The sequence below is a fragment of the Sus scrofa genome, chromosome 3 (genome assembly GCF_054392235.1).
Source record: "Sus scrofa isolate SSC_HxYL_T2T_F1_AM1 chromosome 3, Sscrofa_HxYL_maternal_Yorkshire_Landrace_v2.0, whole genome shotgun sequence".
Lineage (NCBI taxonomy): Eukaryota > Metazoa > Chordata > Mammalia > Artiodactyla > Suidae > Sus > Sus scrofa.
Genome location: NC_139385.1, coordinates 46,345,182 through 46,372,535, shown reverse-complemented (window position 1 = coordinate 46,372,535; position 27,354 = coordinate 46,345,182). Strand labels below are relative to the sequence as shown.

Below are 27,354 nucleotides of genomic sequence, written 5' to 3'. Positions count from 1 at the left end.
GGTGCTTTCGGGCCTCCTTTGTTATTCTGGGGTGTGGTGTTCCTGGCCCCTGGCTGTGACCATGTCACTTAGTTACCCGCCTTACAGCGGTGTTCTGTTCCTGGCCACCGGCACTCACGGGCTGAGTGCTGGGCTGCAGGAGGCAGGTCTACAGAAGGGGACGAGGTCACTAAGCTTCCTGAGCCAAGCGGCCAGGGGTACCTGCCTTCCCTACCCCTTGGTCTGGGGGTCTCCGGACCACCTCCGGCCACCACCCTCTCAACTCTGGTGTGGCCTCAAAGCTGTAGCCTGGCAGGTCCTGGGTGGTTCTGGCTGCTATGGGGTGATCCCTGAGCCCCATCTGGGGTGGTATGTGGCGGCTTCCACTCCACACCCACCCCCACAACCTGCAGGGGTGGCAGTACTAGGTGGGGTGCAGGGGGGCCAGTCACAGGCCACGAAGGCAGCCTCTGGACAGACAGAGGGAGGCGGCTGGCCCCAAGGAGGCTGACCGAAGGGGGGCGAGACAGAGAAGGACTGGGGGGGGTCCCTGGCCCTGCGGCCCCTCCTGGGGCCTCGCGGCGCGGGCGGAGCGCCGAGGCAGGGGGATGGCCGGGGTGGCTTGGACCCGGGGCGGGGGCGGCAGGGCAGAGGGGGCGGGGAAAGGGCGGGCGCGGGGGCGGCGCCGCAGCCAGATCCGGAGCCGGAGCCGGAGCCGACGGGAACCGAGCGGGAGCCGCCGAGGCCGCCGCAGGGTCTCCCGCGCCGCTCCCGCGCCCGCCCCAGCGCCCCCGCCTGCCCGCGGCGGGCGTGAGCGCCGTGGCCAGCCCGCGGCCGGCCGGTGGGCAGCAGGCGCCATGGCTGCCCCGGAGCCGCTGCGGCCGCGCCTGTGCCTCCTGGTGCGCGGCGAGCACGGCTACGGCTTCCACCTGCACGGCGAGAAGGGCCGCCGCGGGCAGTTCATTCGGCGCGTGGAGCCGGGTTCCCCGGCCGAGGCGGCCGCGCTGCGCGCCGGGGACCGCCTGGTCGAGGTCAACGGCGTCAACGTGGAGGGCGAGACGCACCACCAGGTGGGTGCCTGCGCCCCGCCGCCCCCCATCCCCGGAGCGCGTCCCTGCCCCGCGCGCGCGCGGACGGCGCCAGGGACCACCGGGCCGCCTGCGCCCGCGCCTCGGCTCCCCCGCCGGGGCCAGGAGGGGTCGCACAAGGGCCTACGTGGGCTCCCGGGGACAGGCGGGGGACGTGGCCACCGAGGCAGCGCCTCCTTCCTGGCCTCCCCCCGCCCCCGTCGGTTCCGCACCGCGGAGGTGGGGGGGATCCTGGCAGGGAGGGGCCCGCAATGCGGCGGCTCCTCCGGTTCTGGCCCTGGCTCTTGAGTCTTGTCCGGCCTCCGTACAGTCTGTGCAGGAGTTGGTGCCTCGGGGGTCTCCGTGTGCCTGGGGTCCCCGGCGCTTCTCTGTCAGTGGGGACACACGCGCGCGTGCACTATGGGTATGCGTGTGAATGTGCAGGTCCCTCTGGGGATCACCCTTGTGTGTACCGTGCGGGGTGTCGCGGTGAGGGCACACTTGTGTGTGTCTGCATCAGTTAAGTGTGTGTGTGTGTGTGTGCTGGACTGTGTGCACGTGAGTATACAGGTCTGCACTGCTTAGATGTGTGTGTGTGTGGTGGGGTGCCTGACCTGGGTTGTGTGTATCTGTCTTGGCCCGGGTGTCTGCCTGCTGGTGTACTAGTGTGTGTCCTGACGGTTGGTGTCTGGGTCCTGGTGGGCGTCGCTGCTGGTGGCAGCACATTCCTGTCCTAAGAAGCTGCTGGGCAGCCTGGTGGGGGGTGGGGGTGTGTGTGGGGGGCGTCACTGGCTGTACCCCCCGGCCTCCTGCAGCTGAGGGGAAAGGCCAGAGGGGGAGGTTCTCCTCAGGTTCTGATCCCTGGGGGGTGTCTGCCGCCCACTGACCTGGGATCACCTGGCTTGGGTCCTGTCCTCCTCCACCCCTTCTGCTCAGGATCCCCGCGTCCCCCAGCACCTGTCTATGTGGCCGGCCCTGGGGCCTGGAGATGTGTAAATTGGCTCTTGGCTGGGCTGGGAGCCGAACCGCTTCTCTTCTGGAGCTTTTGTCTGCCCATCTGTCTGCCGGCCTGTTCTTTACCCCGAGTGTTGGCAGGATGAGGCTCTTTGCTGCCGGGGGTGTGGGGGTCGGGGCCGAGGTCTGGGATTGACAGGCCAGGGGGCGGGCCCCGCGCAGCTGGCGCCTGGCCTCTGTTTGACATCAGCTGCCGTCTTCTCCAAGAGCGAGGCTCACCCCAGGCCTCCCTGGGTGTGGTCTCCAAGGACTTCACACGCGGGACCACGGGGAGACCTTCCCACTGCCCTGGGGGAGAGGAGGTACCATCATGGCTCCCGTTCTGCAGGCGAGCAAACCGACAGTTGCAGATACTGGGTGACTCACCTGGGTCCCACTGTCAGGCAGCATCGGGCTGCTGGGGTCCTGTGACGCTGAGGGTCACAGGGGGAGAGAGATACAGAGGGGGCCGGGGCAAAGGTGGGCCTGGCTCGGACCCTTTGCTCTGTTGCCATCTACTGAGAGGCTGGTGCGGGCCCTGTCTGTCGTCCGGGCCTTGGGGTGGGCGTGGGGGTGTTGCTCTTCCTACCCAGTGCCCAGTGGGCACTGCTTCTCCTGCGGGCACACACAGGCATGAAGGCTCCATGGCCGTGCACATGTTCTAGATGCTTCCCAGACACCTGCGTGAGCACGCCTGGCCCACAGGTGGACCTGCTCCTCCCTAGCTCTGCCTGCCGCGTCTGAGTCCCGCTTCCTGGGTTGCGTGCGGGCGCCTGAGGAGGTGTTTTGCCACAAGCACCTAGGTGTTCCCTCTGCAGGTCCAGCAGGAAGAGGCCCATGATCACGGTCTGAAAGAGAATGGAAGGCTTAGACGCAGGTTCTTCCACCGGGGGAGGCAGCCAGGCACAGACACACCGAGCCTGGGACCCAGGGAGACCCTTCCCCCCGCCCCCCCCCCGCAAACCCAGACGTGCAGACGGGGAAGCCGAGGCTTAGCCGAGCCCCGCGATTGTCCCTTCCCGGCCCCTCCCCAGAGAAGAGCCTGCGCCCAGGCGAGGCCCCCGCAGCCCCTGCAGCCCTTGGAGCCCGGCCCGCTTCGGCAGCCCCGGGAGAGGAGGGCGGGAGCCGCCGGAGCTGGGGGTGGGGGGAGGAGCTGCGGGCCTTGCGGTCCAGCCGCCCACCTGGCCCGGGAGGCTCAAGGCCTGCCCCCGGGGTGCTGCTATCCATGTGCTGCCTGGGGTGCTGGCCGTGACCGGCTCCCGCCTCCTGCCCGTCGCAGGTGGTGCAGCGGATCAAGGCTGTGGAGGGCCAGACGCGGCTGCTCGTTGTGGACAAGGAGACGGACGAGGAGCTCCGCAGGCGCCAGCTGACTTGCACCGAGGAGATGGCCCAGCGAGGGCTGCCGCCTGCCCTTGACCCCTGGGAGCCGAAGGCGGACTGGGCGCCCGCAGGCAGCCTCAGCGGTGAGGCCGGCCAGAAGGTACGGCGCCTCTGCCCACAGGGATCACCTGGCCTCTCCCAGGACCGCCTTCTCGGCGCCTCTGGTCGTCTCCACCAGTGTGCGTCTCTGGACCCCTCCTGGACCCCTGGTGGCCACTCTCTCGGCCACTTGGAGCCACTCTTTCTGTCCTCGGCCTGTGTTCTAAACCGCATGGGCTCTGGGCAGCCTGGACCTGGTCCCTGGCCCCCAGGAGGCTCGTCATCGGAGCCCCTTGTCCTTGGAAGGGTCCCTTTGACCAGCCGCCCCCTCCCCGGCCTTGGGGCTGAGGAACCTGGGGAGGGGCTGCTGGCGTGTGCTCAGCTCTGTGCCTGTGGTGGGTGTCTGTCTGTCCAAGGAGCCTGCTTGTGCCATAAAGACTGGAGTGGGGGCGCTGGCCCTCCTCTGTGGGGGCAGCTGAGGAGACCCTCTGGGCTAGGTCCGCAGCCGGGGGCTCTACAGGCATTGGGGCGCTTCCCCTTCTCCCTATGTCCCCTCCAGACAGGAAGCCTTGCTGGGAAAGCACTGGGGTGGGGTCCAGGGGGCCTGTTCTGTCTCTTTCTCAGTAGCTGGGCCCGGGGGTGGCCCGACCCCTACCGGGACAGCATCTGGAGGTCAGGGGAAAGAGCTGCCTGCCCTGCCCCCACGACTTTTATTTTCTTAAAGAAGAAAATCCCTTAAAAGGGGACTCAAATCCAGGGGTTACCCAGATCCCCCTTGGAGAACCCCGGCCTAGGGCTCCTGGAGGTATGAATTCTGAACTTTCTGGGTGTGCGGGGGACCTGGACATCTGTCTTGTCCCTTTCCCCCATGCCTCCCGTGAACTGGGTCTTGTGGGGCCTCAGGCTTTTCCTGGGGGATGGGATTCGCAGCAGAAAGGCAGCCTGGGCATAGGCCTGGGCACAACCCCTGTGACCCCTGTTGTTTTCTGTGGCTGGAGGGCAGGCTCCTGGTAGTAGTCAAGGCCACGGGGCCAGGTCCTGGAGTCTGGACTTGGCCCTGGGGCCCCTGAAGGCCAGAGGAGGGCTGTCAGGGTCAGATCTGTGATTTCAGGGGGGCCCTGGGCCGGTGCACTGGCTGAGCCCACCTCGCAAGCTGGGGCTGGAGCGGCCCTCCTTCCCCGGGCACCTCAGCCCGGGAGGAAGCCCCCCACCCCCACCCCGGCGCTTGTCCATTGATTTAGACACAAAGCTGAGTTCACCTTCCTGTGGAAAAATCTGCCCGCGGGGCCTTATCTGGAGGGTGGGGGCACCTTGTCCTTGGGTGGGACCTTCCCCTCCACTATTTCAGGCTCTGGGGGCTGCAGGAAGCTGGGGGAGGGGTCTTCCTCTGGGCATATTTTTAGAGTAACAAAGTGGGACCCGCCTGGCAGGTCTCCTGGGGGTTGGGGCTTGCCCGGGCACAGGGACCCCAGAAGGTCAGGGGAGTCCCTGGGCACGGGGCTTCTCTTCTCCCTCCCAGACAGAAACCTGGACATTCATTGGCTGAGCTCAGAGCTTTAGCAGCAGGAGCTGGGCCTGCGCTGAGCTCCACAAACCAGGCTTAGCCCCCACCCCCCAACCCCTCTATCCCCCACCAGGCTTAGCCCCCAATCCACTGCCATCCCCACCCCTCCATCCCCCCTGCACAAACCAGGCTTAGCCCCCCACCCCTCCATCCCCCATCCCCCCTGCACAAACCAGGCTTAGCCCCCCACCCCCCACCCCTCCATCCCCCATCCCCCCTGCACAAACCAGGGTTAGCCCCCCACCCCCCACCCCTCCATCTCCCATCCTTCCTCCACAAACCAGGCTTGGCTGCCCCCCCACCACTGTGGGCTGTCAGGGATTCTGGGAGGATGGGGCTTCCTTGTAGAGCTGTGCCCCGAAGGGTGACAGCCCTGGGACAGGAGAGCTGGGGGGGGTTGCTTTAGTGCAGGGTGAAGGGCCACCCTCTGTGCCCTGGAGGGATGGGCTGAGGTGGGTGCCAGGGCCCTGTGGGTCCCTCTGGCCCTCTCAGCCTCAGTCTCCTCCTGTCCTGGGCAGGGGGAGGTGGGGCAGGCAGGGGACATGGATGTGGCTGGCCCCTCCCTTTGGGGCCTGTCAGGGACTCATCAGTGGTGACTCAGCCTGGGGTTCACACTGGGCTGGGGTGGCTGCAGCTGCAATGCAGCTGATCCTGACAGTGACAACTGCGACCCGCCCCCAAACACAGCCGGGGCTGCGGGGGTGTGAGGGACCCAGGCCCTCCAGTGCTGCGGCTCCGGGGCTGAGAGTGGTTGAGGTGACAGCGTCCTGCGGACAGTGACTGCCTGGTATAGGACCTGATGCCTACGAGAGGGCTTTCTGGGCTCCCCGGTTTCTGTGCCCCGTCTCCCCATGAGCTGCAGCGGGGCTGTCTTATGTTTGGGGGCCAGGGTCTCCTATCTGCCGCCTTGTCCCCCCAGCCCTGGGTCCTGGGAGCAGGGCAGGGCCTCCTAGCAGTTTCCTTCCTTCCTTTCTTGGGACGGAAACCAGGCCAGTGCAGGGCGCCGGGCTGGAGCTTGAGCAGGGGAGGGGGCCTCAGCCACCACCCTGTTCTCCAAGGTGACTCAGCCTTAGGTCCCCACCCGTCCCTGGGGAGCCTGGGCCACGGTGGGAGGTGGATAAATGGGGTGGCCGCCTGGGCTGGCCAGAGAGCTCAGGCCACTGCAGCTGGACGCAGGTCGCCTGCCACTTCTGTCCCGCCTCCCATGGCCCGCTCTGGGACTGCCACGCCGCCCGCCCCAGTCCCGGGAGCCCCTCCACAGGGCCCAGCTCAGGGGCTTGTGCAGGTCAGGTGGGGTGGGGGCCGGGTGGGCAGTGAGGACACCAGCAGCCAGCCTGTGTCCCTCAGGCTTGGGAGAGGGGACTCTGGGGACACTGGTGGACCTCGGGCCCAGTTGCAGGCTGGACCCGGAGCAACAATGGGAGCCTTTCTCTGCTCGGGCTGGTGAGTCACCATGTGTGTGTGTGGGGGCACAGCCTGTCTCCGGGGGTACCCCCACCATCTGGGGGTGCCAGCCTCTTTGTCTGGTCCCAGGCATGGCTGGGAGACCAGGGTTTGTCCAGCTCTGGGCCTGCGTGGCTGGGAACGGGGTCTGGGAGCCCAAGGGCCTTGCTGGGAGGTGGTAGGAAGTGCTCTGAGCCAGGGCGGGAGCCAGGAATGTGAGCAATGCTGGGCCAGGCTGGCCCCCTCCAGGCCCAAGGCTCTGGCCTCCTCGCTGGGCCTCCCTGCCAGGGTCGGCCCCCACCCCGATGGCATTGCAGCCCCTCAGCCTGAGGGTCTAGTCCGAGCACTCCTTGGACCCTGACCCTAATGAGAGAGGTCTGGGCCGATGTTGGAAGAACCCCCCACCGGGCTGTGTGGGGAGAGGCGGAATGCCGGGTTGAGGCAGGGAGACGGTTTCAAACTGGATGTGACTTCATGTGGCCTGGCCTCGTGGCCCCGGATGCCCCCCCATCCTGCTTCCCGTTTGGGGGCCTTGAGAGGCCACGCCCTGGAACCACTGTGGAGGGCGTGGGAAGAGGCCACAGGGCTGGTGCTGAGGGCTGGCCTTTCACACGGCTGGTCACTGCGGGTCTGTGTGCAGCCTGTTTGTGAGCGTGTGTTTGCAGAATGGTCCCTGGGACCCTGCGATGTGCCTTGGCCCCCAGGCCCTTGTCCACACGCCAGGCGTGGCGTTGCCACACATCCACCGTCTCTCACGGCCTGGCTCTGCTCCGTCAGACCAGCAGCCCTGGGACCTGTGCTCTGACAGCCCGGACCCAAGAGGGGCCGCAGAGCCGCACCCCTGTGCTTCCAGGCGTGTCTGGGCATGAGTGGGTCGCTGAGGTGCCAGAGAAGCCAGGCTCTCACAGTTCAGCCCATGTCCCCTGGCTGAAGCCTTGGGGGACCGAGGCACCATGCCTGGTTCCTGGAGTTGCTGGGGTTGAAGGGCACATGGTGGCCCGCAGTGGGGTTTCTGAGGGGACAGGCTTTGGGGTCAGGGAAGGGGTCCCGGAGGAGGGTCACAGGCTGGACTGGCAGAGGGTGTCCCCCACAGGTGGGAAGGCCCGGGGACCAGGGCGAGGCAGTCCCTTGTGAGAAAGATGCTGTCAGATGGGGGCTTTGGGCTCCGAGGCCTGGAGGGGGTCCTCCCTCAGCGCCACCGCCAGCCGGCCCAGGGTCCCCCCACACAGGGAGGCGTGGGGAAAGGGCCCTGGTGAGCACCCCCAGCCCACCCCACTCCGCCCGGTGCTGTTCACCTGCCGGCTCCCTGCTCGGAAACCTGAGCTCCCGGCCGCCCGGCCGCCGCCATATTGGGCTGACACCTGCTCCGTGCAGGGGTCGCTGCCTTGGGCCGTGGCCGGGTGGGCCTCCTGGGCCTGGGCCCCTGCCTGCGCGCCCCCACCCCGCACCCCCGGCCCGGAACCCTCCTGCACGATGCCAGAGGTAAAGCGAGGCAGGGCCCTGGGGGGTCGAGGGCCTTCCCAGGGGAGCAGGAAGGTGGGAGGCAGGCCCCGCCCTCGCTCCCCTCTCATCCCCGGTGCCTGTGCCTGTCTGTCGTCGAGGCTAGGCGGGGGTGGCTCCTGCTGGCGCTGGAATGTGAAAGCAAACACAGCCCGCCTGCTACCAGCCCTGTGGAGACCTTTGGGAGAGTAAACAAAACTGCCTGCCTGCTGGAGCCAGCCCCACACTTCCGGATGGGGTTGCGGCGGGAGGGGGGGGGGGAGTGTGACAGCAGGCAGGGCCCATGGGGACAGCCCTCCCGGAACACTGATGAGCGGTGGCTCGTCTCACCTGGTCTCTCCGAGGACCCGGGTCTGTCCTCAGCCCTGTCCTTGAGCCAGCCGATTCTCCCAACACCCCTGGAAGGTCCCTGACCCCCTTGTGGGTCCTTTGGGGTTTGGAAGCTAAGGCTTCGTCCAGGACCCCGAAGCTGCATCGTCACAGGCAGCCTAAGAGGTCCCCCTGCCGCCCCAGGCATGGGTGTGGTGCTGTAGGCCCCTGAGACCAGGGCTGCCAGTCAGGTAGGGGCACGATGCTGAATGTGGGGTGGCTTCTCTCCAGCCGCCTCCACTGCTGCGTTCACAATTGGTGTCAGCTCCTCCAGGGGTGGGAGGTAAGGCCTGGAGCCTCATCCCACATCCCCTGTGCCTGCAGGATGTCAACGGGCCCCTGAGGGAGCTGCGCCCAAGGCTCTGCCACCTGCGAAAAGGCCCCCAGGGTTACGGGTTTAACCTGCACAGCGACAAGTCCCGGCCTGGACAGTACATCCGCTCCGTGGACCCAGGCTCACCTGCTGCCCACTCCGGCCTCCGAGCCCAGGACCGACTCATAGAGGTACCGCCATGGAGGCTTCGGGGTGCTGGCTGCCCTGTGTGCGCCTCTGTGCCTGGCCCCTTCTGTTTGTGTCTGGGCCCACGGCCCCCCCATGTGTGTCCCCGCCGGGTCCTTCCCTGTCTGCGCAAACGTGTTCCGAGCCCCAGGTCCTCCCGGGAGGAGGGGAGATGCTGGGAACCTGAGCTGCTGCTTCTCTGGCTACCCTGGCTGGTGACAGCGTTGATGAATATTTGATGCCACACCTGGCCAGGTAGCCCGGGGGGCTGGTGGGGCCCTGCCCTGCCCTCAGGCAGCACTGACACCGTGCTGGCGGTGGCAGGTGAACGGGCAGAATGTGGAGGGGCTGCGGCACGCGGAGGTGGTTGCCTGCATCAAGGCGCGGGAGGACGAGGCCCGGCTGCTGGTGGTGGACCCCGAGACGGATGCGTACTTCAAGCGGCTGCGGGTCACACCCACCCAGGAGCACATGGAAGGTGGGTGGCCGCCCTGGGGGCCAGGGCTGGGGAGAAGCCTCGGGGGCAGAGCCATTGACACACTGTCCCCACAGGTCCACTGCCATCACCTGTCACCAATGGGACCAGCTCAGCCCAGGTGAGAGGGTGGGAGGGGACAGGGCTGGCCCAGGAGACCATACGGGGCACCTCTGGGAGTCCCCAGGCTTGACAGAGCCCCTCCCGGATCTGTCCTTGTGTAGGCGCGGTTGGGAGACCCTGTCCGGCCCAGTCACTCCAGCTCTAATACTCCTATGGGTCCCTTCCAGCTCAGCCACACCCTCGCCCAGGGTGGGGGTGGGGACAGGGGGCACCTACTGTGCCGAGTAGATGCTCCGTGGCCGCTGCCAAGTGGAGGAATAAATGCAGCTCTGCTGCTGTGTGTGGGGGCCCTCCCGGCCCCGGGCCCTAAAGCCACACCTTACCTTGGTTTCCCAGCTCAATGGTGGCTCCGTGTGCTCGTCCCGAAGTGACCTGCCCGGCTTAGACAAGGACACTGAGGTAGCTGGTGCCCCTCCACCTCCACTGCTGTGGTCCCTCCCTGGGGGGCCTGGAGCCTTGGGGGCGGGTGTCCCCGGAGCTGTCCGCCTGGGCGGTGAGGCCACCACCGCTGGGAAGCCCTCCTGAGCCTGCTGCCCGGTGGCCTCTGGTGTGCGTTCAGTGGGAAGGGTCACCCGGCTGGGGGCTTGGGTCCAGGGCTCACTCTGGCCACCTGGCCACCGTGTCCACCCCTAGGACAGCAGCACCTGGAAGCGTGACCCTTTCCAGGAGAGTGGCCTCCACCTGAGCCCCACGGCGGCTGAGGCCAAGGAGAAGGCGAGGGCCACCAGGGTCAACAAGCGGGCGCCACAGATGGACTGGAACCGGAAGCGTGAGATCTTCAGCAACTTCTGAGACCCCCCACCCTCCGCCGCAGCCGCCGCCTGGTCCCCAGCCGGGCCTCCTCTGGGCATGGACCTTGGGCCTTGCCCAGAGCGCCCCGAGCCTCAGTGGACTGCAGCGGGGGCACCTTCGCTCGCTAAGCCGTGGTGGTCCCACCACCCCCCATGAACCAGCCCGTGCCCCAGTGAGCCCCCGTCCTGCCCCCTTCCCACGGGGTGCTGGGGAGCGGGCAGAGGAAGCCCCTGAGACGGGAGGGACAGAGACACCCAGAGAGGTGGGCTGGGGAGGGGAGGCTGGGGTGACCCGCCAGGCCGGGCCCTTGCTGCTCTGCCTGGGCCTGCTGACTTAAAGGAATTTGTGTTTTGGCTTTTTTTCCAACACGAGCTCTGGCTCCACACATGTTTCCACTTAATACCAGAGCCCCCACCCCCATCCCCTCAGGACGTGCTCTCTAAATAATTGCAATAAAACAAACCTTTCTCTGCAAACCATTTCCTCCCACCTCCCTCAGCAGCAGCCTTCCCCGAGGGAGTCCCAGGGCCTTCCAGGGGCAGAGTTCTGGGGCCCCCAGGCCGTGTTCACGCAGGCTTCGGGGAGGCTAGGAGCCCCACGTGGCTATAAGAGCTAAGAGCTGCCTCGCTGCTCAGGCCCTGCCCTCCCTGGCGTGGGGGTTGGGTCGGGGGCAGGGCCTGGGTTCTTGGTGGGGCCCGAGATGGAGAACTTCGGCCCTGCCCGAGGAGGGCAGCCTGTAGACAGGCCCCTTGTCCCTGCACGGCAGCCCCCAGGAAGGTCCCCAAGCTCTTGGCTCGCCTGCCCTGAGCCGCCCCTGAAGATGCCCCACCGACTCCGCCTTCCTTCCTGCCCAGAACCAGACCGACCCGGCATCGCTGTCTGCCCTAAAAGCCATAGCGCATGCGCGCCCTCAGAATAAATAGGCCTTCCTTGTATCCTGGCTCTCTGTTCACCCTGAACTTTCATTGCAGGGGTTGGGGGTCATTTTCCTGGCAGGGAGGCAGCAGCCCGGCAGCTCCCCAAATCTCAGCTGGTGCACACGGAGACCGGGTCCTGAGCGGCCCCTCCCCCATTCCCTGTGCGGGGGAGGGGGGGGCAGCCCCACCCCTCAGCTCCTGCGCCCTCCTCAGCTCATGGGGACCCCGGTGCCTCAGGGCCTACCCCCTTTCACCAGCACCTCCTGGTGAAGGCTTCTGGGCCCCTGGCACCCCCAGCAGGTTCACACAGGTCCAGCCCCCTGCCCATGCTGCCCTGCTTGGGCCTGCTGGTGTCCCTTGGAGGCCAGGTGGCTCTGTAAACACCGGGGGTGGGGCCTCTTGGCACAGGCTGGGTTCTCCGGGTGCCCAAGTTCAGGCGGGTGTGTGTGTTCCCAGCGTCCCAGCGGTCTTCCCCACAGCTGGCTGCAGCTGGATCCCATGATTCCCCCCTCCCCCACCCCCACCCGCACTCAGCCCAGATTGTCACGTCCCCATCCCGGCCTCCCAGGCAGCCCGGTCCCAGACACACGTGAGCACCGGCGCACACACAGCTCACGCGTGTGCTTTCCAGCCAGCCCCCAGCCCCTAGGGGTAGAAATCAGCCAGACCCTGACTGCAAACACCCCCAAGCTTTATTACAAACAGGCTGCGAATCCCTAGCAGAGGCACATAACAGACGGTGGCCAGAGTGGCCCAGGGCAGAGGTTGCAAGCCTTCAGAGTCCCTGTGCAGCCGGGCACAGGGCCCGGTTGAGGCAGGCCTGGCAGCGGGGGCGGACGGGCAGGCAGGTCTGCTGGCCGAAGCCCACTAGCAGTCCATTGATCTCACTCCATAGCTCCCTGTGGGGGTGGGATCCATCAGTGTGGGGGTGAGGCTGAGGGAGGTGGGCCGCCCCGCCCCTACCCTGTGACACCTGGGCAGCCACTCCTCCAAGGCAGTGCGGGTCTTCTCAGGGGACTTGGTTGCCTTCTTGGTCCACTTGAGTCGGCCGGCGATTCTGTGTACGTGTGTGTCCACTGCTGCTCGGGGACCAGGCAAGCTGAACACGGGGCAGGCTCCCCCGCGCAGACTGCCCCCTCCCTGCCCGCAGCTCCGGGCCAGGAGTCTCCCTGGCCCTCCTCCCTCCCCCGCTTCTGAGGAGGAGCCAGGATGGGTGCATGGGCCACCCCTGCTGCTGGGCAGGGGCTGAAGCCAGACCCAGAGGACTAGGACTTCTCCTTGGGGTACAGGCAGCGGTGCCTTCTGGCCCAGGTGCTGGCTGTGGGTGCCAGGCTGGATGGCACTAGCTGGGCCCAGTGGGCTGGCAGGAAGTCACTGCCACAGAGCCAGCACCTGTCCTTGCACAGTCAGGGACAGAGCGGGGACGAGGCCAGGCCAGCTGCAGGCACCGTCCACCTGGGCTGCACCCCCTGCGCACCCAGGCCCCCCTCCCAAACAGATGCAGTCCCTGCCTCCCCTCCTAAGTGTTGGCCAGCTTGGGCCGCACATCCCTGCACCAGCTCACCACCCCAGCTGCTCGCTGCCTTGAGAGAGAGACTCCCCACACGGCATGGGGAGCGCGTGCAGACTGAGAAGTCACACCTTTGGTCACCCAGCCTGCTTCTTTCTCTGAAACCCGGGGTGGGGAGGGGTGACCAAGCCCCTTAAGTTACCCAGAAGCCCAGCTTAGAGCCACAGCCAGGTGCGTGAGCTCCCGTGGCTGGTCTGGGGGCTCTGGGGCCCAGCTCCGAGAGGGCAAGTGCCCTGCCTGGGGTCCCCTCGCTGGGATGGCAGAGCTGGGATGGCTGCCGCATCCCACAGTTCTGGCTTTCTAACTGAGGGGGCTTCTTGGGAAAACTCCTGGGGAGGGGGCCCCCGCCCTCCCTGCGGTCTCCGCAGGTGGCCTGGCCCCTAGGCGATGAGACAGGACATTGGGAGGCTCCCTCCTGCTGTGTCCAGCTGTGGGCCGGGCCCCTCCCCCACAGCCCTGCCGCGCTCCCAGCCACGGGCAGCTGAGGACAGCTGAGGACAGCACCCAGATAAGCTCGAGTATCTGCCGAGAGGCCAGCAGCTGCGGGAGAGCCGGTCCCGGGAGACGGTGGGGAGGCTCTGGCCCGGCGCCGCCTGGCCCGGCTCCTGCTTTTTGGGGCTGCTGGGCTTCAGCCTCACTGGGTGGCCAGAGCCCCCTGTCGGGGGCAGTGCAGGCAGGGGGCCCCCACCCCAGGGGTGAGCTTCACAAGCCACGGAAGCACAGGGGGGTTGCCACGGCCCTTCCGGCGCGCCCCTGTGAGCCGCAGGCCGGGCCGCACGAAAAGGTCGTGGGTCAGGCCATGCTGCGCGGCCTTGGAAGCCCCAACTCTCTGGGCGAAGAACGGAGGAAACAGTCCCACCCCACCCCAGGGGTCTGTCTCCACTGGGAGGTCCTCCAATGCCAGGATGCGACCCTTGCACCCGGGGAGGGGGCTCTAGCAAGGGCCTCCCAGCCCCTTGCCTGCTGGGTCTGCACTGCCCCCCATCTGCCCTGCTTGTCCCAGAGCCTTGGGGCCTCTCCCACCGCAGGGCTTTGCAAATGCTTTTCCTTCTGTCTCAAATGCACTTCCTCCCCTGGCCTGGCCAGCCCACCTCACCCTTCAGCTCCTGGCTGCAGGCTCTCCCTGCACAGCACAGAGCCGTGTCCATGCAGGGCCTCTCGCGGAGCCCAGCACGCGGCAGGTGCCCAGCGAACAGGAAACTCCCCCTGCTAGTACCTGACTCTGGGGGGTGCAGGCCTAGCTCCCGGCTGGGAACACCTTTCTGCCCCTTCGGGCCCAGTCATGCATGAGGAGACCCGTCCCAAAGGCTGTGGGGAACCTTGGGGGCAGCCAGCAAGCCCAGAGCCAGTCCCTCCCGCCTCGTGAGGTCCATGCCACTCACCAATGCCTGACACGGTGCCCCAGGCCACGGCCATGGCCAAGTGTGCCATCTTGGGCCCGACGCCTGGCAGCGCCACCAGCTCTGGCACAGAGGCTGGGATGTCTCCACCGTAGCGCTGCTGCAGGATAGCACTGGTCTGCTTTATGTACTTCACCTTGCTCTGAAAGATTGGGGCGTGGGGACAGCCCTGGAGGTCAGCAGTGTAGCCCAACCTGAGAGGATGAGGCCCAGACGGGACCCACAGGTGCTGAGAGCTGCCTGTCACCTGTCCAGGTCACAGTCAGAGGCACCTGCTTGCGGTCCACCCAGTAGGTGGGAACGAGCCAAGGGCAGCAGGGCGCCCAAGGGAGGCCCCATGCAGCCCTGGACCCCTGCCTCCCACCTGCCTGGACCAATGCCAAGTGTGTGGGGTCCCCCTTGAGTCCCCCTCTCCCTCGCCGTTATCCACCCCATCCCCTGAGACTGCGCAGGCTAAGCAGGGCTGGCCATGCCATAAACTGGGCTCAAGGGCACTGGGGCTTTCAGGAAGGAAGATTGGAGCCTGGGGCTCCCCCGCCAGCTGCCAGGCCAGCCGGGCGGTTCCCATCCTGTGCCTGAGTGGACAGGGCTATTTAAAACCCATCTGACAATCTGCAGCCAGAGTCAGTACCAAGGGGGAAGCAGCCCCACCCCTGGCCGCCTCCTCCACGGGCCCCGCCCACGCGCCAACCTGTACTCTGTGGCCTGCTGGGGCTCCAGAGGGGAGGGCCTGTGCACGCCGGGGACGCTGGGAGTACACAAAGGAGTAGGCAGGCGGGTGGGCAGCCTGGGCGAGGAAGGGAAGGGCAGGCGGCTGGGTGGAGGGGGGGAGGAAGGAAGGGTGGGCTGCAGGAAAGGCCAAGGAGCTCCGGGGCCTGGATGGGAGGCCCCCTGTGGGCTGCTGGGGGCTGCAGGGGGCAGGGCGGCACCCCAGAGGGAACTCACATCCAGGCGCCTATGGCCAGAGGTGCCTGACCCGGCCTCCCGCACTCACAGCCCACTAAGCCTCCCAGGGTCTCTCAGACCATTGCAGCCCCACTCGCGACAGGCCGAGCTCACCCTCCAAAAGCCCACGGGGTAGATGAGTGTGCCCAGCGTGCTGTCGTCCATCTGCAGAATGCTGTCCACCGTCAGGCCATGGGCCCGCAGCCGCTGCATGGCACCCGCTGTCACCTGGTCTTTGGTCTGGCTGGAGAGCATCAGTGACAGCAGCACCTGGTACCTCCGCACCTGCTGCCACAGTGACGGGTGCTGGGTGGCAGCAGGTCCTGGGTGCTCACCATGGGCCAGCCCCAGCTAGGCCCTTTCCCCATCTCCACTTGCTACCCTGGGCAGTGTAGGGATGGCAGTCCCTGACCCACCCTGGCCAAGGGGTGTGTGGCATCGGCCTGGGTCTGTTTCTCCACGTGTAACACAAGGGAAATGACAGCACCTGCTTCGCAAAATCCCCATGAGGTTTAAGGAATGACTACCGAGCTAAGAATCACACGTGGCAGGACGTCACTGCTCAGCGGCCTGGGCTGCCACAGTTACTGTCGCTTCACAAAGGACGCTACGGTCTGCCTTACAGACAGGCAACGGAGGTCCAAGTCACCGGGCAGCAGAGCTGGGATTAGAATCAGGTTGGTCTTGGGACCAGGCTCTGGGCCAGTGAGATGTAAGGATCTCTCTCAGCAAAGGTTACTGAACACCCTTGATGTCTGAGGCGCCAGCACAGCTGGCAGAAGGCAGAGCCCGGGGCCTCAAGGCACAAGTACCCCAACACAAGTACCCCTGAGTGGCCACAGCGAAGCAGGCGAGGCTGCCCAACGCGCCATACCCCGGGTGTGAGTCACCGCAGGGTGCTGCCAACAGGGGAGGCGGCCAGCCAGGTGTCAGGCTGTGCCCTGCTGGCGCCCTGAGAGGTGGCAGGTGCCTTGTTCCGAAGGGGGTCACCCGACAGATGGGTGTCTGCCTACCTTTGGGGGTGCACTGGGGTCGTAGCAGTGCTCAGCCCCCAGCTGGTCCACGGGTGCGTCCCTCCCACTCCGCATGGCCCGGATGTTCTCCAGCTGCTTCCGCCAGTCCGGAGGCTCCCAGCCTGGCGCCACGAGCGGCTCGGTCCCCTCTCCTTTCTCACCTCCTGGGGCCTCATAGGCCACTTTGAGCCTTTGGGTCTTCTGTGGATGCTTCACGGGGCTGCAGCTTTTCCTTCCTTCTGCAAAAAGTGCCAGTGGGTCTCTTCAGAGAGGCTCCAGGTGAGGCGAAGGTCTGGGGCTGCCCCACCTGCCATCTCTTCCCTCGCAGCTCATTTAACCACGAGCATCCTCTACAACAGCCAGGGTGCCCTGGCCTCTGCGGCAGGGACTCCAGGCCGGGTCCGCCACCCTGCGGGCTGTGACAGGCGCTGGGTTCTGGTCTTTTCCATCCCCCTCACCCTCGTCTTGTTCAAGAAAGTTCTCCCCTTCCCATCAGCAGTACGCTAGGGTATTCCACTTGGCTCCTGTGACCCAAGGCCACTTTAGTGCACGAGGCCTTCCCCACGGTGCCCCCAAGCTGGCCTACACTGTCAGAGAGAACGTTCTAAAATCCACATCGAGGAGTTCCCGTCGTGGCGCAGTGGTTAACAAATCTGACTAGGAACCATGAGGTTGCGGGTTCGATCCCTGGCCTTGCTCAGTGGGTTAAGGATCTGGTGTTGCCGTGAACCGTGGTGTAGGTCGCAGAAGTGGCTTGGATCTGGCGTTGCTGTGACTGTGGTGTAGGCCAGTAGCTACACCTCCGATTAGACCCCTAGCCTGGGAACCTCCACGTGCCGCGGGAGCGGCCCTACAAAAGGCAAAAAGTCAAACAGTCAAAAAAAAAAAAAAAAAGTCCACATTGAATGGTGTCACTTCCTGTTTAAAAATTCTCATTGGTTTTTTTTCCTGTACTCATGATGAACTCCAAACTCTGTCCTGGCACCAAGCTTCTGCCCCTCTGCCTGGCATCACCGCATGCCCGTGCCCCCTGCAATGCTTATATATGTCATCTTGTCTGGATTACTCCTGGGGTCTCCGGGTGTCTGTGGGAGTCCCCCTCTGGCCAATCCTGCAGATATCCAGGCAGGACAAGTGGCAGAGGCCCTGTCACTCTCACCCACCGCTGAGTCCCACGCTTGGCCCAAAGGACGTCCTTAATAAGAACTTGTGTGATTCTGTAACAACCGTGTAAACAACGAGGGCCATGCTATTTCCGGCAACCTCTAGCAGGGGGAGAAAACTGGCTGGGAGCATCCTGGGCACTCGGCTTGAGCTGGAAGCGGCTATGAGACAGGGCCGGTTCGCCTCGCCATTGGCCTGGCACAAGTGGAATACCTTAGGGCATGCTAGCTGGGAAGGGGAGAACTTTCTTGAAGAGGACGAGGGCGGGGGGAAGGTAGGAACGCCAGGAACCCAGCGCCTGTCTCTTGGGAAGCGGGAGCAGGGCAGAAACGGGGCCCCACGTGGGGCCCGGGAGCTCGCCGGCGGCTGCCATGCGCCAGTCCGCGCGGCGCTGAACCCTAGGTGCGGCCGTGGACCCCGGCTCCCAGTCCGTCTGGCCCCCTCATCTGCCTCTCCTCCTGTGCCCCAGCCCGGGAGCAGCGCTACCTGCAGCCGCCTCTCCCATCCGGAGCCGCACGGCGTCCTCCCCAACCCCCCGCGGCCCGGCCACGGGTCCCCGGCTGCGGCTGCGGGTCACCATCCTCACGCCCACCGCCTTCATGCCGGACTCCTGCGGACTACACATCCCAGCAGCCCCTGCGGCCCCCCTTCCGTCCTGGACTCTCGCCAGGCTTTTCACCCGAGCCCGGCCCAGAACTACGACTCCCAGCAAGCCCCGCGGAGGCCCGCGGCACCCTCCCGCTGCCGGAAGTGCGGGTCTCGCTTCCGGCGACAGCTTGGGGCGTGGGGGTGTGTTGGGTTCTCCGTGCCGGGGCTGCCCGGCGCGCGGAGGGAGCGCCGAGTGGTGAGTGGCTCGCGGCCTCCCGTCCGCTGGTGCCAGCTCTGACCGGGCGGCGGGGGGGTGGCTGGCCCCGAGGAGGCAGCTGGGAGGGCCGCCTCTCCGGGCCTGCTCGGTGCTGAGGCGGCGGGGGCGGACCCCGCAGGGTCCGGCCCGGCCCTCGGCAGCGCCCACCGCAGCTTGCGCCTGGAGCTCCAAGTGTTCCTTGGTTTTCAGTCATGGCGGGTGCGACGGGGGTCTCTGTTGTCGGCGTCCCCTAGCAGTCCTCCCTCACGTGGGGAGAAGAAAAATGGCAAACGTCAGGGCTCCCTGGACCCCACGGCGGCCGCCCCCGCCCCCAGTTCCCCTCGCTCACTCGGTGCACCGAGTTGGGCGGCGCGGGCCGGCCGCCTGGCATTTCCCAGGTCCCTTTCTGTGCGGCGACCGGGCTGTAGTTGAGGCCTCCCAGGGCCTGTGGGTGGAAAGGCCGTGCCCACCTGGGACCTGGGCCTCCCGGGCGGCTGGAGGTCCGCAGCGGGACAGGTAGGTGGAGATGTCGCTGAGGCCTCCGTGCGCCATTCTCCCCACAGAGGAGGCCTCTGGTGCGTCCCTGCCCAGCATGGCCAAGCCGACTGGCAAAGATTCAGGCCTGAAGGAGAAGTTCAAGATTCTCCTGGGACTGGGCACTTCAAGGCCAAACCCCCGGTCCGCAGAGGGCAAACAGACGGAGTTTATCATCACGGCGGAAATCCTGAGAGTGAGTGAGCTGCCTGTATCTTCTCTGCTAGCTTCGTGGGCGGTGCAGGCGAAGGTGGGGTGGGTCTGTCACCAGGGCCTGTGATGACCATCTGTGGGGTTGGCTGTCCCCAGGAACACGGTGACGTGCATCTCGCTCTGGAGACTAAGGAGGTCATTCTTGGTGACTTGGTGCAGCTTGGTCGAGTTTTATTAAAAGGTTGATGTGAGCGAATCTGTTTTGCTGCATCTGACCCAAGCACTAGAGTGGCCACCGGTGATGAGGGTTATGGCCAGATGTGTTTTGTTTTGTTTTTTTGTTTTTTAGGGCTGCAGCTGTGGCATATGGAAGTTTCCAAGCTAGGGGTGGAATTGTAGCTACAGCTGCCGGCCTGCACCGCAGCCGAAGCCGTGCCAGATTTGAGCAGCATCTGCGACCTATACCACAGCTCGTGGCAACCCTAGATCCTTAACCCACTGAGCGAGGCCAGGGATTGAACCCAAGTCCTCATAGATACTAATTGGATTTGTTTCTGCTGTGCTACAATGGGAATTCCTGGCCCCGTGTTAACTGGTAATCAGTGAGTTCCTGGGAGTGGTTAAGTCTTCACTCTTTTGCCGGGGTTGTAATCGCCCTACGGCATGCCTATGTGGCGCTTTGCCCATTAACAGCATTGGATTTTTGCACTTGTAAAGTAATGCTCTTCAGCTGGTGAAAGTCTAAACAAAACTTGATACATCCGTATGGTGGAGTATTGTTTTGCAAAAAGGGGATAAAGAAATAATACATGTAACAGCACAGATGAGCTTTGAAAACATTATACTAAGTGAAAGAAGCTGATTTAAAAGGCCCACGTTGGAGTTCCCGTCGTGGCTCAGTGGTTAATGAACCCGGCTAGTACCCAGGAGGATGGGAGTTCCATCCCTGGCCTCGCTCAGTGGGTTAAGGATCCGGTGTTGCCATCAGCTGTGGGGCAGGGAGACGAGATGGGAAGGGAATGCCAACGAGCATAAAGCTTCCTTCTCAGGTGATGCAGGTGTTCTGAAATCAGTGGACCTGGTTGCAGGCACTGTGAATATACTATAAAGTGGGTCATACAGTCATTAACGTGGTAAATTGTACGACACGTGAATTTTCTTTGCGAGGGCACAGGTGTGGCACATGGAGGTTCCCAGCCTAGGGGTCGAATCATAGCTACAGCTGCTGGCCTACACCACAGCCACAGCCGCGCAGATCTGAGCTGCATCTGTGACCTACACAGCAGCTCGAGGCAATACTGGATTCTCCACTCACTGAGCGAGGCCAGGGATCGAATCCGCATTCTCCCAGATACTAGCTGGGTTCATTTTCACTGAGCCACACCGGGAACTCCCGCCACGTGAGTTTCATCTCAGTAAAAAGTGCAGCTAAGGAAACAAAGCGGTCTCTTCTCGCTCCGCTAAGGTGGAGTTCTGAACGCTGGCGATTCCCGGAGGACTTGCTGGGGCTCTCCCGGCGGGGAATGCAGGGCCGTTCTTAGAGTGCTCCGTGCCCGGCAGGTGAGGGGACCTGTTGCCTGAGCACCAGTCCCCGTTCCTCCTTCCATCTCTCCAGGAACTGAGTGTTGAATGTGGCCTCAACAATCGCATCCGGATGATAGGACAGATCTGCGAGGTTGCCAGAACCAAAAAGTTTGAAGAGGTAGGTGTTTCTCAGACGAGTGACTGAAAGGAGTCCCCTGAGCTGTTTTTATTTTTATTTTTTTTGTCGTCTTTTGTCTTTTAGGCTGCACCCGCGGCACACGGAGATTCCCAGGCTAGAGGTCCCACTGGAGTGGTAGCCGCCAGCCTCCGCCACAGCCACAGCAGTGCCAGATCTGAGCCATGTTTGGGATCTGCTTCACAGCTCATGGCAGCGCTGGATCCTTAACCCACTGAGTGAGGCCAGGGATCGAACCCGTGTCCTCATGGATGCTAGTCGAGTTCGTTAACCACTGAACCATGCCGGGAACTCCCACAGGAGCTGATTTCAAGGCTGATTTGGCTTTTTATAGGAGCAGGGTTGACAGCTAACTTTGCTCATGAACTGATGCACACCACTTTATAGGGAGTTAGTGATGGGGAAGCTTCTAGAAAGGTCTGAGCTCAGCCCTGAGAGGCCAGTGACAGGTGGAGGTGGGCAGCAAGGGGCCTAGGCCCTCAGCAGATCCCCAGAGGGTTTGGCAGTGCCTTGTGGAAACGCACGCCCGCTTGTCCTCCCACGCAGGAAGGCGAGGGGGGTATGTCGGGAGCAGGTGTGGGCTCACAGGAGCCGGTCCAAGCGCACCTGTCTCTGTCCTTCTGGGGGAGGTGACAGGTGAGTGCGGAAAGCAGCCTCGCAGACCTGGGTATGTTTGTTTCGGGCGGGTGCTTCCAGGCTCTCCCTGACATCCTGTGGTCAGAGTGGGATGTCGCCCTCGGGGTTCCTGGAGGGCTCCGCTCTCGCTTTGCCACGCTCGTGTGCGAGTGACACAGGAGGAGGCGTGGATGTCCTACCTGGCCGATTCAGAGCCTCCGCCGGTCTTCTGCCATCACCGGGGAGAGATGCGAGACTAGGCGTCTGCGTTCCCGCAGTTGTCCAGGAACCCGGAGAGGGGAGCCGTGGCCAAGCCGCCACCGTGTGACGAGGCCGACAGGCCTGAGGGGCCGGGATGGTCCACGGCTTCTGTGTGCGTGTGGCTTTGGCTGCATCCGTAGCGGTGTTGTGAACGGGGCAGAGGAGGTGAAAGTCCCAGCGTGTCTGGGGTTGGTCGGACAGCGTCTGAGACATTTTAGTTCCCTTCTTGAGAAAGTGCGAGTGGTCTGCAGAACATGACTGCAGGGGTCAGGGCTGGTTCCCATGGAGAAGGGACCGTGCCAGGAGAGGACCCGGCTCCCTCTGGGCAGGGCGGACCTGGAGACAGATTCGGAAGCCGGCAGAGTTGCTTGCAGGTCAAGCCGGCCAGCAGAGGTGGCATCGGGGTGTGGTGCCCAGCGGCCGAGGCTGGTTTCTTCACACAGAGAGAGCCAAGCTCTGGATTTCTGGGTTGGCCACAGGCCTGGGGAGCGCAGCGGTGTCTCTGGTTCTGAGACTTCCGGTGACTTCCCTGACCACCCCCCCCCCCCCCGAGACTGAGCAAGCTCTAGGGGGCGCCCTGCTGATCTCTGGGGGCGGTCAGGACAGCCCCTGGCCTGCCTGCTCTCACCCTGCCTAGGCCTGTGGCCTGGTCAAAGGGACCCGTGAGGAAGCTTGGAGCTTGGTCACTGTGGGCTGTGATGGGGACATGGGATGTGGGCTTGAGAGGGGCGGGTTCTGCTCTGTCCTTTGCCTGGGGAACTGCCCTCAGGTGGAGGGGCCGGCACGCTGACCACCGTCCCTTCTTCTCCGGGCAGCATGCAGTGGAAGCGCTCTGGAAGGCCGTCTCAGACTTGCTGCAGCCAGAGCGGCCGCCAGAGGCCCGGCACGCAGTGCTGGCTCTGCTGAAGGCCATCGTGCAGGGACAGGTAGGGGCACGTGCCACATTTGCACTCTTGTCTCTGGTGAGGGCCCAGGCGCAGGTCTGCCGGATCCTGGGGGCTCTGCAGCCGGACTGCCTGTGTGGGCACCCTGGTGTCCCCCCTCGTCTCTCCGTGACCCTGGGCAAGGCCCTGGAGCTTCCTGAGCCCGAACCCGCTCTCTTCTCAAGTGCCAGTGCTGCTCGCGCCTTTTTCTCCGGGGCATGTTGGGGTAGACGAGGCAGTTCACGCGAAATGTGACCTGGCACCTGGCATGAGCGGGCCGTTGCGGTCTTGCTCTCATGGGCCTCCTTGCCCTCGCCGTGGGCTTCTGCCCCTGGCTCTCTGTGCCCAGCCCTGCTGGTCTCTGCTGTTCCTGCAACGCACCCATTTCCTCTCCCTCCCCCCAGCTGCTCAGAGGCGGAGCACTTGTTTTTTGAGTACCTGGCGAGGGTGGGGCCGCCTTTTCCCCTGGCGTGTGCCCGCCCCTCTTTCCACAGAAGGGGGCATAGTAGGTGTTCTGTGCACTGCTCAGCCGCTGCCCAGTGCGTCTCATCCGTACCCCGTAGGTCCCTCATGGCCACTTGCTGCGGGCAGGAGAGAGGGCCCCAGGCCTGGGAGTCCTGGAGCCCAGGGCACTTCGTGGACTTCATACAGCTGCTCGGGATCCTCGGGTGGGCTGGGGCTGGTCCTGGCGGGACTGCTGACCCTGACCCTGTGGTTTTGTCTCAGGGGGACCGCTTGGGCATCCTCAGGGCCCTCTTCTTTAAGGCCATCAAGGATTACCCCTCTCACGAAGACCTCCACGAGAGGCTGGAGGTTTTCAAGGCGCTCACGGACAACGGGAGGCACATCAACTACTTGGAAGAAGACCTGGGTGAGTGCCACCTTGGGTGTGAGGTTTCTCCGGCCTTGGCGATCAGGTTTAGCTTGGGGTGGGGAGGCACCCCTCTGGGGCCCAGAGGGAGTACGGCAGCTCTCAGAGTTGGCCTGCGGAGGGCGCCACAACACAGGTATGCTTCTCTGTGTGCAGCCCGGATCAGCCCCTGGGATCTCCTAGGGTGCTTGTTAAAAATGCAGAGTCCTGGGCTTTATCCCAGATCTGCTGGCGCTGAGCCTCTGAGGAGCGGGGCCTAGATGTGCCTCTCGGGCGGGCAGGAGGTGGTCCGAGTCGTGTGGTTGGCAGAGCGTGCTATGGAGCCAGGCGTCCGTCAGGCTGGGTCTTGTCCAGAGTGCCCTGAGGTTTCGGGGGGCCCGGCTTCCCTGCGCTGCCTTCCGTACCCTTTTCCTGACTAATCTGCCTCCCAGCCCTTCCCTTTGCTGGCCGTCCCCCCTGTTGTTCTGCGGGTATGAGATTCTGTGTCATTGCTGTGGGGAGAAGAGGAAGAAGTGACCTGGACTTGGGCCCTGCTGTCCTGCGCTCAGAAGGGCCTCATCTGCCGCTCGGCCTCCAGGCCAGGTGCTGAGTGACGCCGGGCTCAGGTTTTTGTGCAGATTGGTTGGCTGGCAGCCAAGCCTGGCTTGTGTCTCTGGAGAGATCAGCTGTGGGCATGGACTCCTCCTGGACCCTCGCCCCGGAGCTTGCACCTCCGCAGCAGGGTCAGGCCTCCCTGAGCATCAGGTGCTCAGACACTGCTCCTGCCCCAGCCCCGACTCCTCGAGGCATCCTGGGAGCTGGTGAATCCCAGTGTCCAGGACGTGCTGACCTGCTCGGGCTCCAGCCGGGCCTCCGCGGGCCCCCACCCCGGCCTCCCCTCGTTCTGTGGGGCCCAATGACGAGGTCTCCAGCTGCGAGTGGGCCTGGGACGCCTTGTCCTGGGGAGCAGGCGAGTGGGAAGGACGCTGCCCTCCTCTTCTCTCCTAGCCGAGTTTGTCCTGCAGTGGATGGACGTCGGCCTGACCTCCGAGTTCCTTCTGGTGCTCGTGAACTTGGTGAAGTTCAACAGCTGTTACCTTGACGAGTACATCGCATCCATGGTCCAGTAAGAGACGCACTTCAGTACTGAGCACAGTCCCGCTGTTTTGTGGGTGCACGTGAGCTCCATGGGGTGAATGAAGGTGTTAGACCATCACATGAGGGGAGGCGTTGGAAGTGGCCAGAGCCCCCTTTCGCTTAAGTTGGTCTTTTGATGATTGACCTAGTGTTTACCCGCAACAGATGCGACATCTCACCTGATGGTTTTTTTCTTCTTTTTCTCCTGCACCCACGGCACACGGCAGTGTCTGGGCCAGGGAGAGAATCAGAGCCGCGGCTGCTCCCTTACTCCATCCTTACCTCCTGTGCCACAGCGGGAACCCCCAGCTGATTTTTTTTTCCATTTTTTCATCACTTGCCGTCATTTGTTCGAAACCCTCTGAACCGCTGTGGGGTCCTGGTCTTGTTGGTGCTGCACACCCAGCGCTGAGCCGTGTAGGGGCAGGGAGCGTCAAGGAACAGAGCCACTCTGTTTTTTTGCTTTTAGGGCCGCACCCGAGGCACATGGAGGTTCCCAGGGTAGGGGTTGAGTCAGAGCTGCAGCCGCTGGCCTACTCCATAGCCATAGCCATGCCGGATCCGAGCCGTGTCTGTGACCTTCACCACAGCTCACGGCAATGCTGGATCCCTAACCCACTGATGGAGGCCAGGGATCGAACCCGTAACCTCATGGTTTCTAGTCGGATTCGTTTCCGCTGCGCCACAACGGGAACTCCAATGAGGCACTTTGGTTGCCTTTGAAGAGTGACCCAAAAGTGAGACGTCTTTGCTGACTGTGCTTCCTCCCACAGCATGATCTGCCTGCTCTGCGTCCAGACCGTGTCCTCCGTGGACATAGAGGTCAGTAGCTGCGCCTCTGCGGGACGGTACCTTTCAGCCTCCGTCCAGGCAGGCTGGGTGGCGTAGCCCCGGAGACTTTGGGCCCTGGTGGCATCAAGCCCTCTGCTGCTCTTCTCTGCCAGGCCTCTCTGAGCCTCAGGACTCTGTCCCCTAAGTAAGGGGCAGTTGGATGCCATCTGTTGTGGGGTCGTAGTTCACGACGGGACGAGCCCCTGCCACTGGGACATAGGAGTGCCTCCCGGATGCTCGCTCACTCTTGCGGGTCCAGGAAGGCCGCTTAGGCAGAGGGGAGGGGCGGTGATCAGTGCCCGGAGAAGGGTGAGAGGAGGCTGTGGGCGTCAGCTCCCTGGCCCCGCAGGTCTCTCTGCAGGTGCTGGACGCTGTGGTCTGCTACAACTGCCTGCCGGCGGAGAGCCTCCCCCTCTTCATTGTCACACTTTGCCGCACCATCAACGTCAAGGAGCTCTGCGAGCCGTGCTGGAAGGTGGGCACTGAACTGTCACCTGCGGAGTCCTTCCTGTGGCGGTGGGGGGGCCCTAAGCCAGGCCAGGGCGAGGGCCGGCTTGTCTTTAGTGCCTGGCATCTGCGTTCTGGAGCGGCCCGCCCTGCCCGTCTGGCGCCCGGGGCCCTGGTCTCGCACCTGCCGGTCTGTCCTGATGATGCGTCTTGCTTCCCAGCTGATGCGTAATCTCCTGGGCACCCACCTGGGCCACAGCGCCATCTACCACATGTGCCGCCTCATGGAGGACAGGCAAGTGCGGCGGCGGGCACCCGGGGAGCCCAGGGGGTGGTCGGTGGCCACGAGGTGGCGTCGAGGAGGGTCAGTGTGTGGGCTCTTGCCCAGCTCGGGCTGCCCGGGTGCTCCCTCCGTGGGGCTGCTCCAGAAGCAGGCCCTGGGCCTCCTGGTCGCCTCTCCTTCTGCTGCTGCCAGTAGAGTCGCAATGTTCGCATCTGAGCTCTTGACCCTCCCTCAGGCCTCCTCCCGTGGGGCTGCCTCTCCAGACCCCTGTCCCGAGGCCCTTGCCTCCCACAGCCAGACTGTCGCAGGTTGTGTTGCTTGTGCCGGGGTGGCTCCTCTGTCCTCACCTGCCAGCTCCCACCTCCTCCCTGCCCTCCTGCACGCCCTCTCGGCCTCCTGAAGTCCGCTCCCCCACAGCAGCTGTGCACCCCTTTCCCAGCACGGATCTGACCATCCCTTTGGCTCGGAGCCGCCCTGGCTCCTTGCGCCGTTGGGATAAAAACCGGAGGGCAGTGAGGCTCCCATTCCTCCAGCCTCCCTTCTGCCGCTCTCCGTTCTGCCACCCACCTTTCGTCTTGTTGGGCGTCCTTCCGCCTGGGTCCAGGCTCCCCAGGTGCTCTTGACCTGTCGTGTGGTAGGTTCCTGATGCCCTGAGCAGGTTGACCTCGTACCCCGTGGTTTCCCTCCTCAGCTGTGGGCTCAGCTGGAACCTTGGCCTTCACTGCGCCATCCTCTGGTTCACACCTGTGCCTCCTGGGCTTCAGCGCCGCGGGCCAAGGGCCTTCGCTCTTTGGCCTCTGCGCCCTGGCGTCTAGCGTGGCTCCTTGGTAGGCAGGGATGCCTGCTGAGCGAATGTGTGAATGAGTCAGGTGGTTGCTGCTGAGCCCGCGTCCCCAGCTTCGCTGCTGCCTCGCCAGCACAGGGACCTTGGGGGAGGCGGCAGGAGCCCGGGCTGAGGCTGGGCCGGGCCCCGCTCACTCCCTGTCTTCCTGGGGACGTGCTTTCAGGGCCTTCATGGAAGACGCCCCGCTGCTGCGGGGAGCCGTGTTCTTTGTGGGCATGGCTCTGTGGGGAGCCCACCGGCTCTATTCGCTCAGGAACTCCCCGACGTCGGTGTTGCCGTCCTTCTATGAGGTAACCCGGAGGCCGTGCCGCTGGGGGCGGGGGCGGGGGGCGGGCGCGTCTGCTGTGGGCTGAGGTGGCGGGTCCACTCACCTGCTTTGCGAGCAGGGATCTGACGTGGGCTTTGGAAGGTTTTATTCACAAGTGAACGTTATTTTATTTATTTTATTTTTTGACTTTTTAGGGCCACACCGACGGCATATGGGGGTTCCTAGGCTAGGGGTCCAATCAGAGCTGTAGCTCCCAGCCTACACCACAGCCACAGCCACGGCCACTCCACATCCAAGCCGTGTTTGCAGCCTACACCACAGCTCCTGGCAATGCTGGATCCCCAACCCGCTGAGGGGGGCAGGGATTAAACCATGTCCTCATGGACACTAGTCGGATTCATTTCTTTTTTTT

At 64.4% G+C, this 27,354-nt stretch overlaps 3 protein-coding genes across 34 annotated transcripts in view; 2 read left to right on the top strand and 1 right to left on the bottom strand.

Moving 5' to 3' along the window:
- Positions 1–703: 703 nt before the first annotated feature.
- NHERF2 (NHERF family PDZ scaffold protein 2) lies at positions 704–11,163 on the top strand. Of its 2 annotated transcripts, none has more exon segments than NM_001137639.1 (7): positions 704–1,049; positions 3,319–3,519; positions 8,659–8,838; positions 9,158–9,311; positions 9,386–9,429; positions 9,768–9,830; positions 10,065–11,158. In NM_001137639.1, coding segments are annotated over 7 exon segments (1,014 nt in total). In that variant the 5' UTR covers positions 704–836; the 3' UTR covers positions 10,224–11,158.
- Positions 11,164–11,814: 651 nt separating this feature from the next.
- On the bottom strand, positions 11,815–17,859 carry NTHL1 (nth like DNA glycosylase 1). Of its 12 annotated transcripts, none has more exons than XM_013987820.3 (7): positions 17,719–17,859; positions 16,069–16,307; positions 15,170–15,343; positions 14,802–14,924; positions 14,093–14,252; positions 12,114–12,219; positions 11,815–12,039 (listed from the first exon to the last, which is right to left on the bottom strand). In XM_013987820.3, the coding sequence occupies exons 1-7, from the start codon at positions 17,855–17,857 to the stop codon at positions 11,916–11,918; spliced, it is 1,065 nt and encodes a 354-aa protein (XP_013843274.1). In that variant the 5' UTR covers positions 17,858–17,859; the 3' UTR covers positions 11,815–11,915. The 12 variants fall into 12 exon arrangements, with proteins under 12 accessions (XP_013843274.1, XP_020942440.1, XP_013843276.1 ...); XM_021086781.2 differs by having other exon boundaries at positions 12,114–12,197; XM_013987822.3 differs by having other exon boundaries at positions 14,802–14,897.
- A 128-nt stretch (positions 17,860–17,987) lies between these two features.
- Positions 17,988–27,354, top strand: part of TSC2 (TSC complex subunit 2) — a 36,619-nt gene continuing 27,252 nt past the window's right edge. For all 20 annotated transcript variants that reach the window (XR_014840984.1, XR_014840983.1, XR_014840982.1 and 17 more), the window contains exons 1-10: positions 17,988–18,076; positions 18,640–18,806; positions 20,379–20,465; positions 22,175–22,285; positions 23,009–23,153; positions 24,141–24,258; positions 25,043–25,091; positions 25,450–25,575; positions 25,769–25,842; positions 26,838–26,964. Coding sequence is in view for 8 of the 20 variants with exons in the window: in XM_003354670.5 (XP_003354718.1) it covers positions 18,669–18,806; positions 20,379–20,465; positions 22,175–22,285; positions 23,009–23,153; positions 24,141–24,258; positions 25,043–25,091; positions 25,450–25,575; positions 25,769–25,842; positions 26,838–26,964 (975 nt within the window). In the remaining 12 variants the exon portion in view is untranslated. The remainder of the gene's footprint in view (positions 18,077–18,639; positions 18,807–20,378; positions 20,466–22,174; positions 22,286–23,008; positions 23,154–24,140; positions 24,259–25,042; positions 25,092–25,449; positions 25,576–25,768; positions 25,843–26,837; positions 26,965–27,354) is intronic.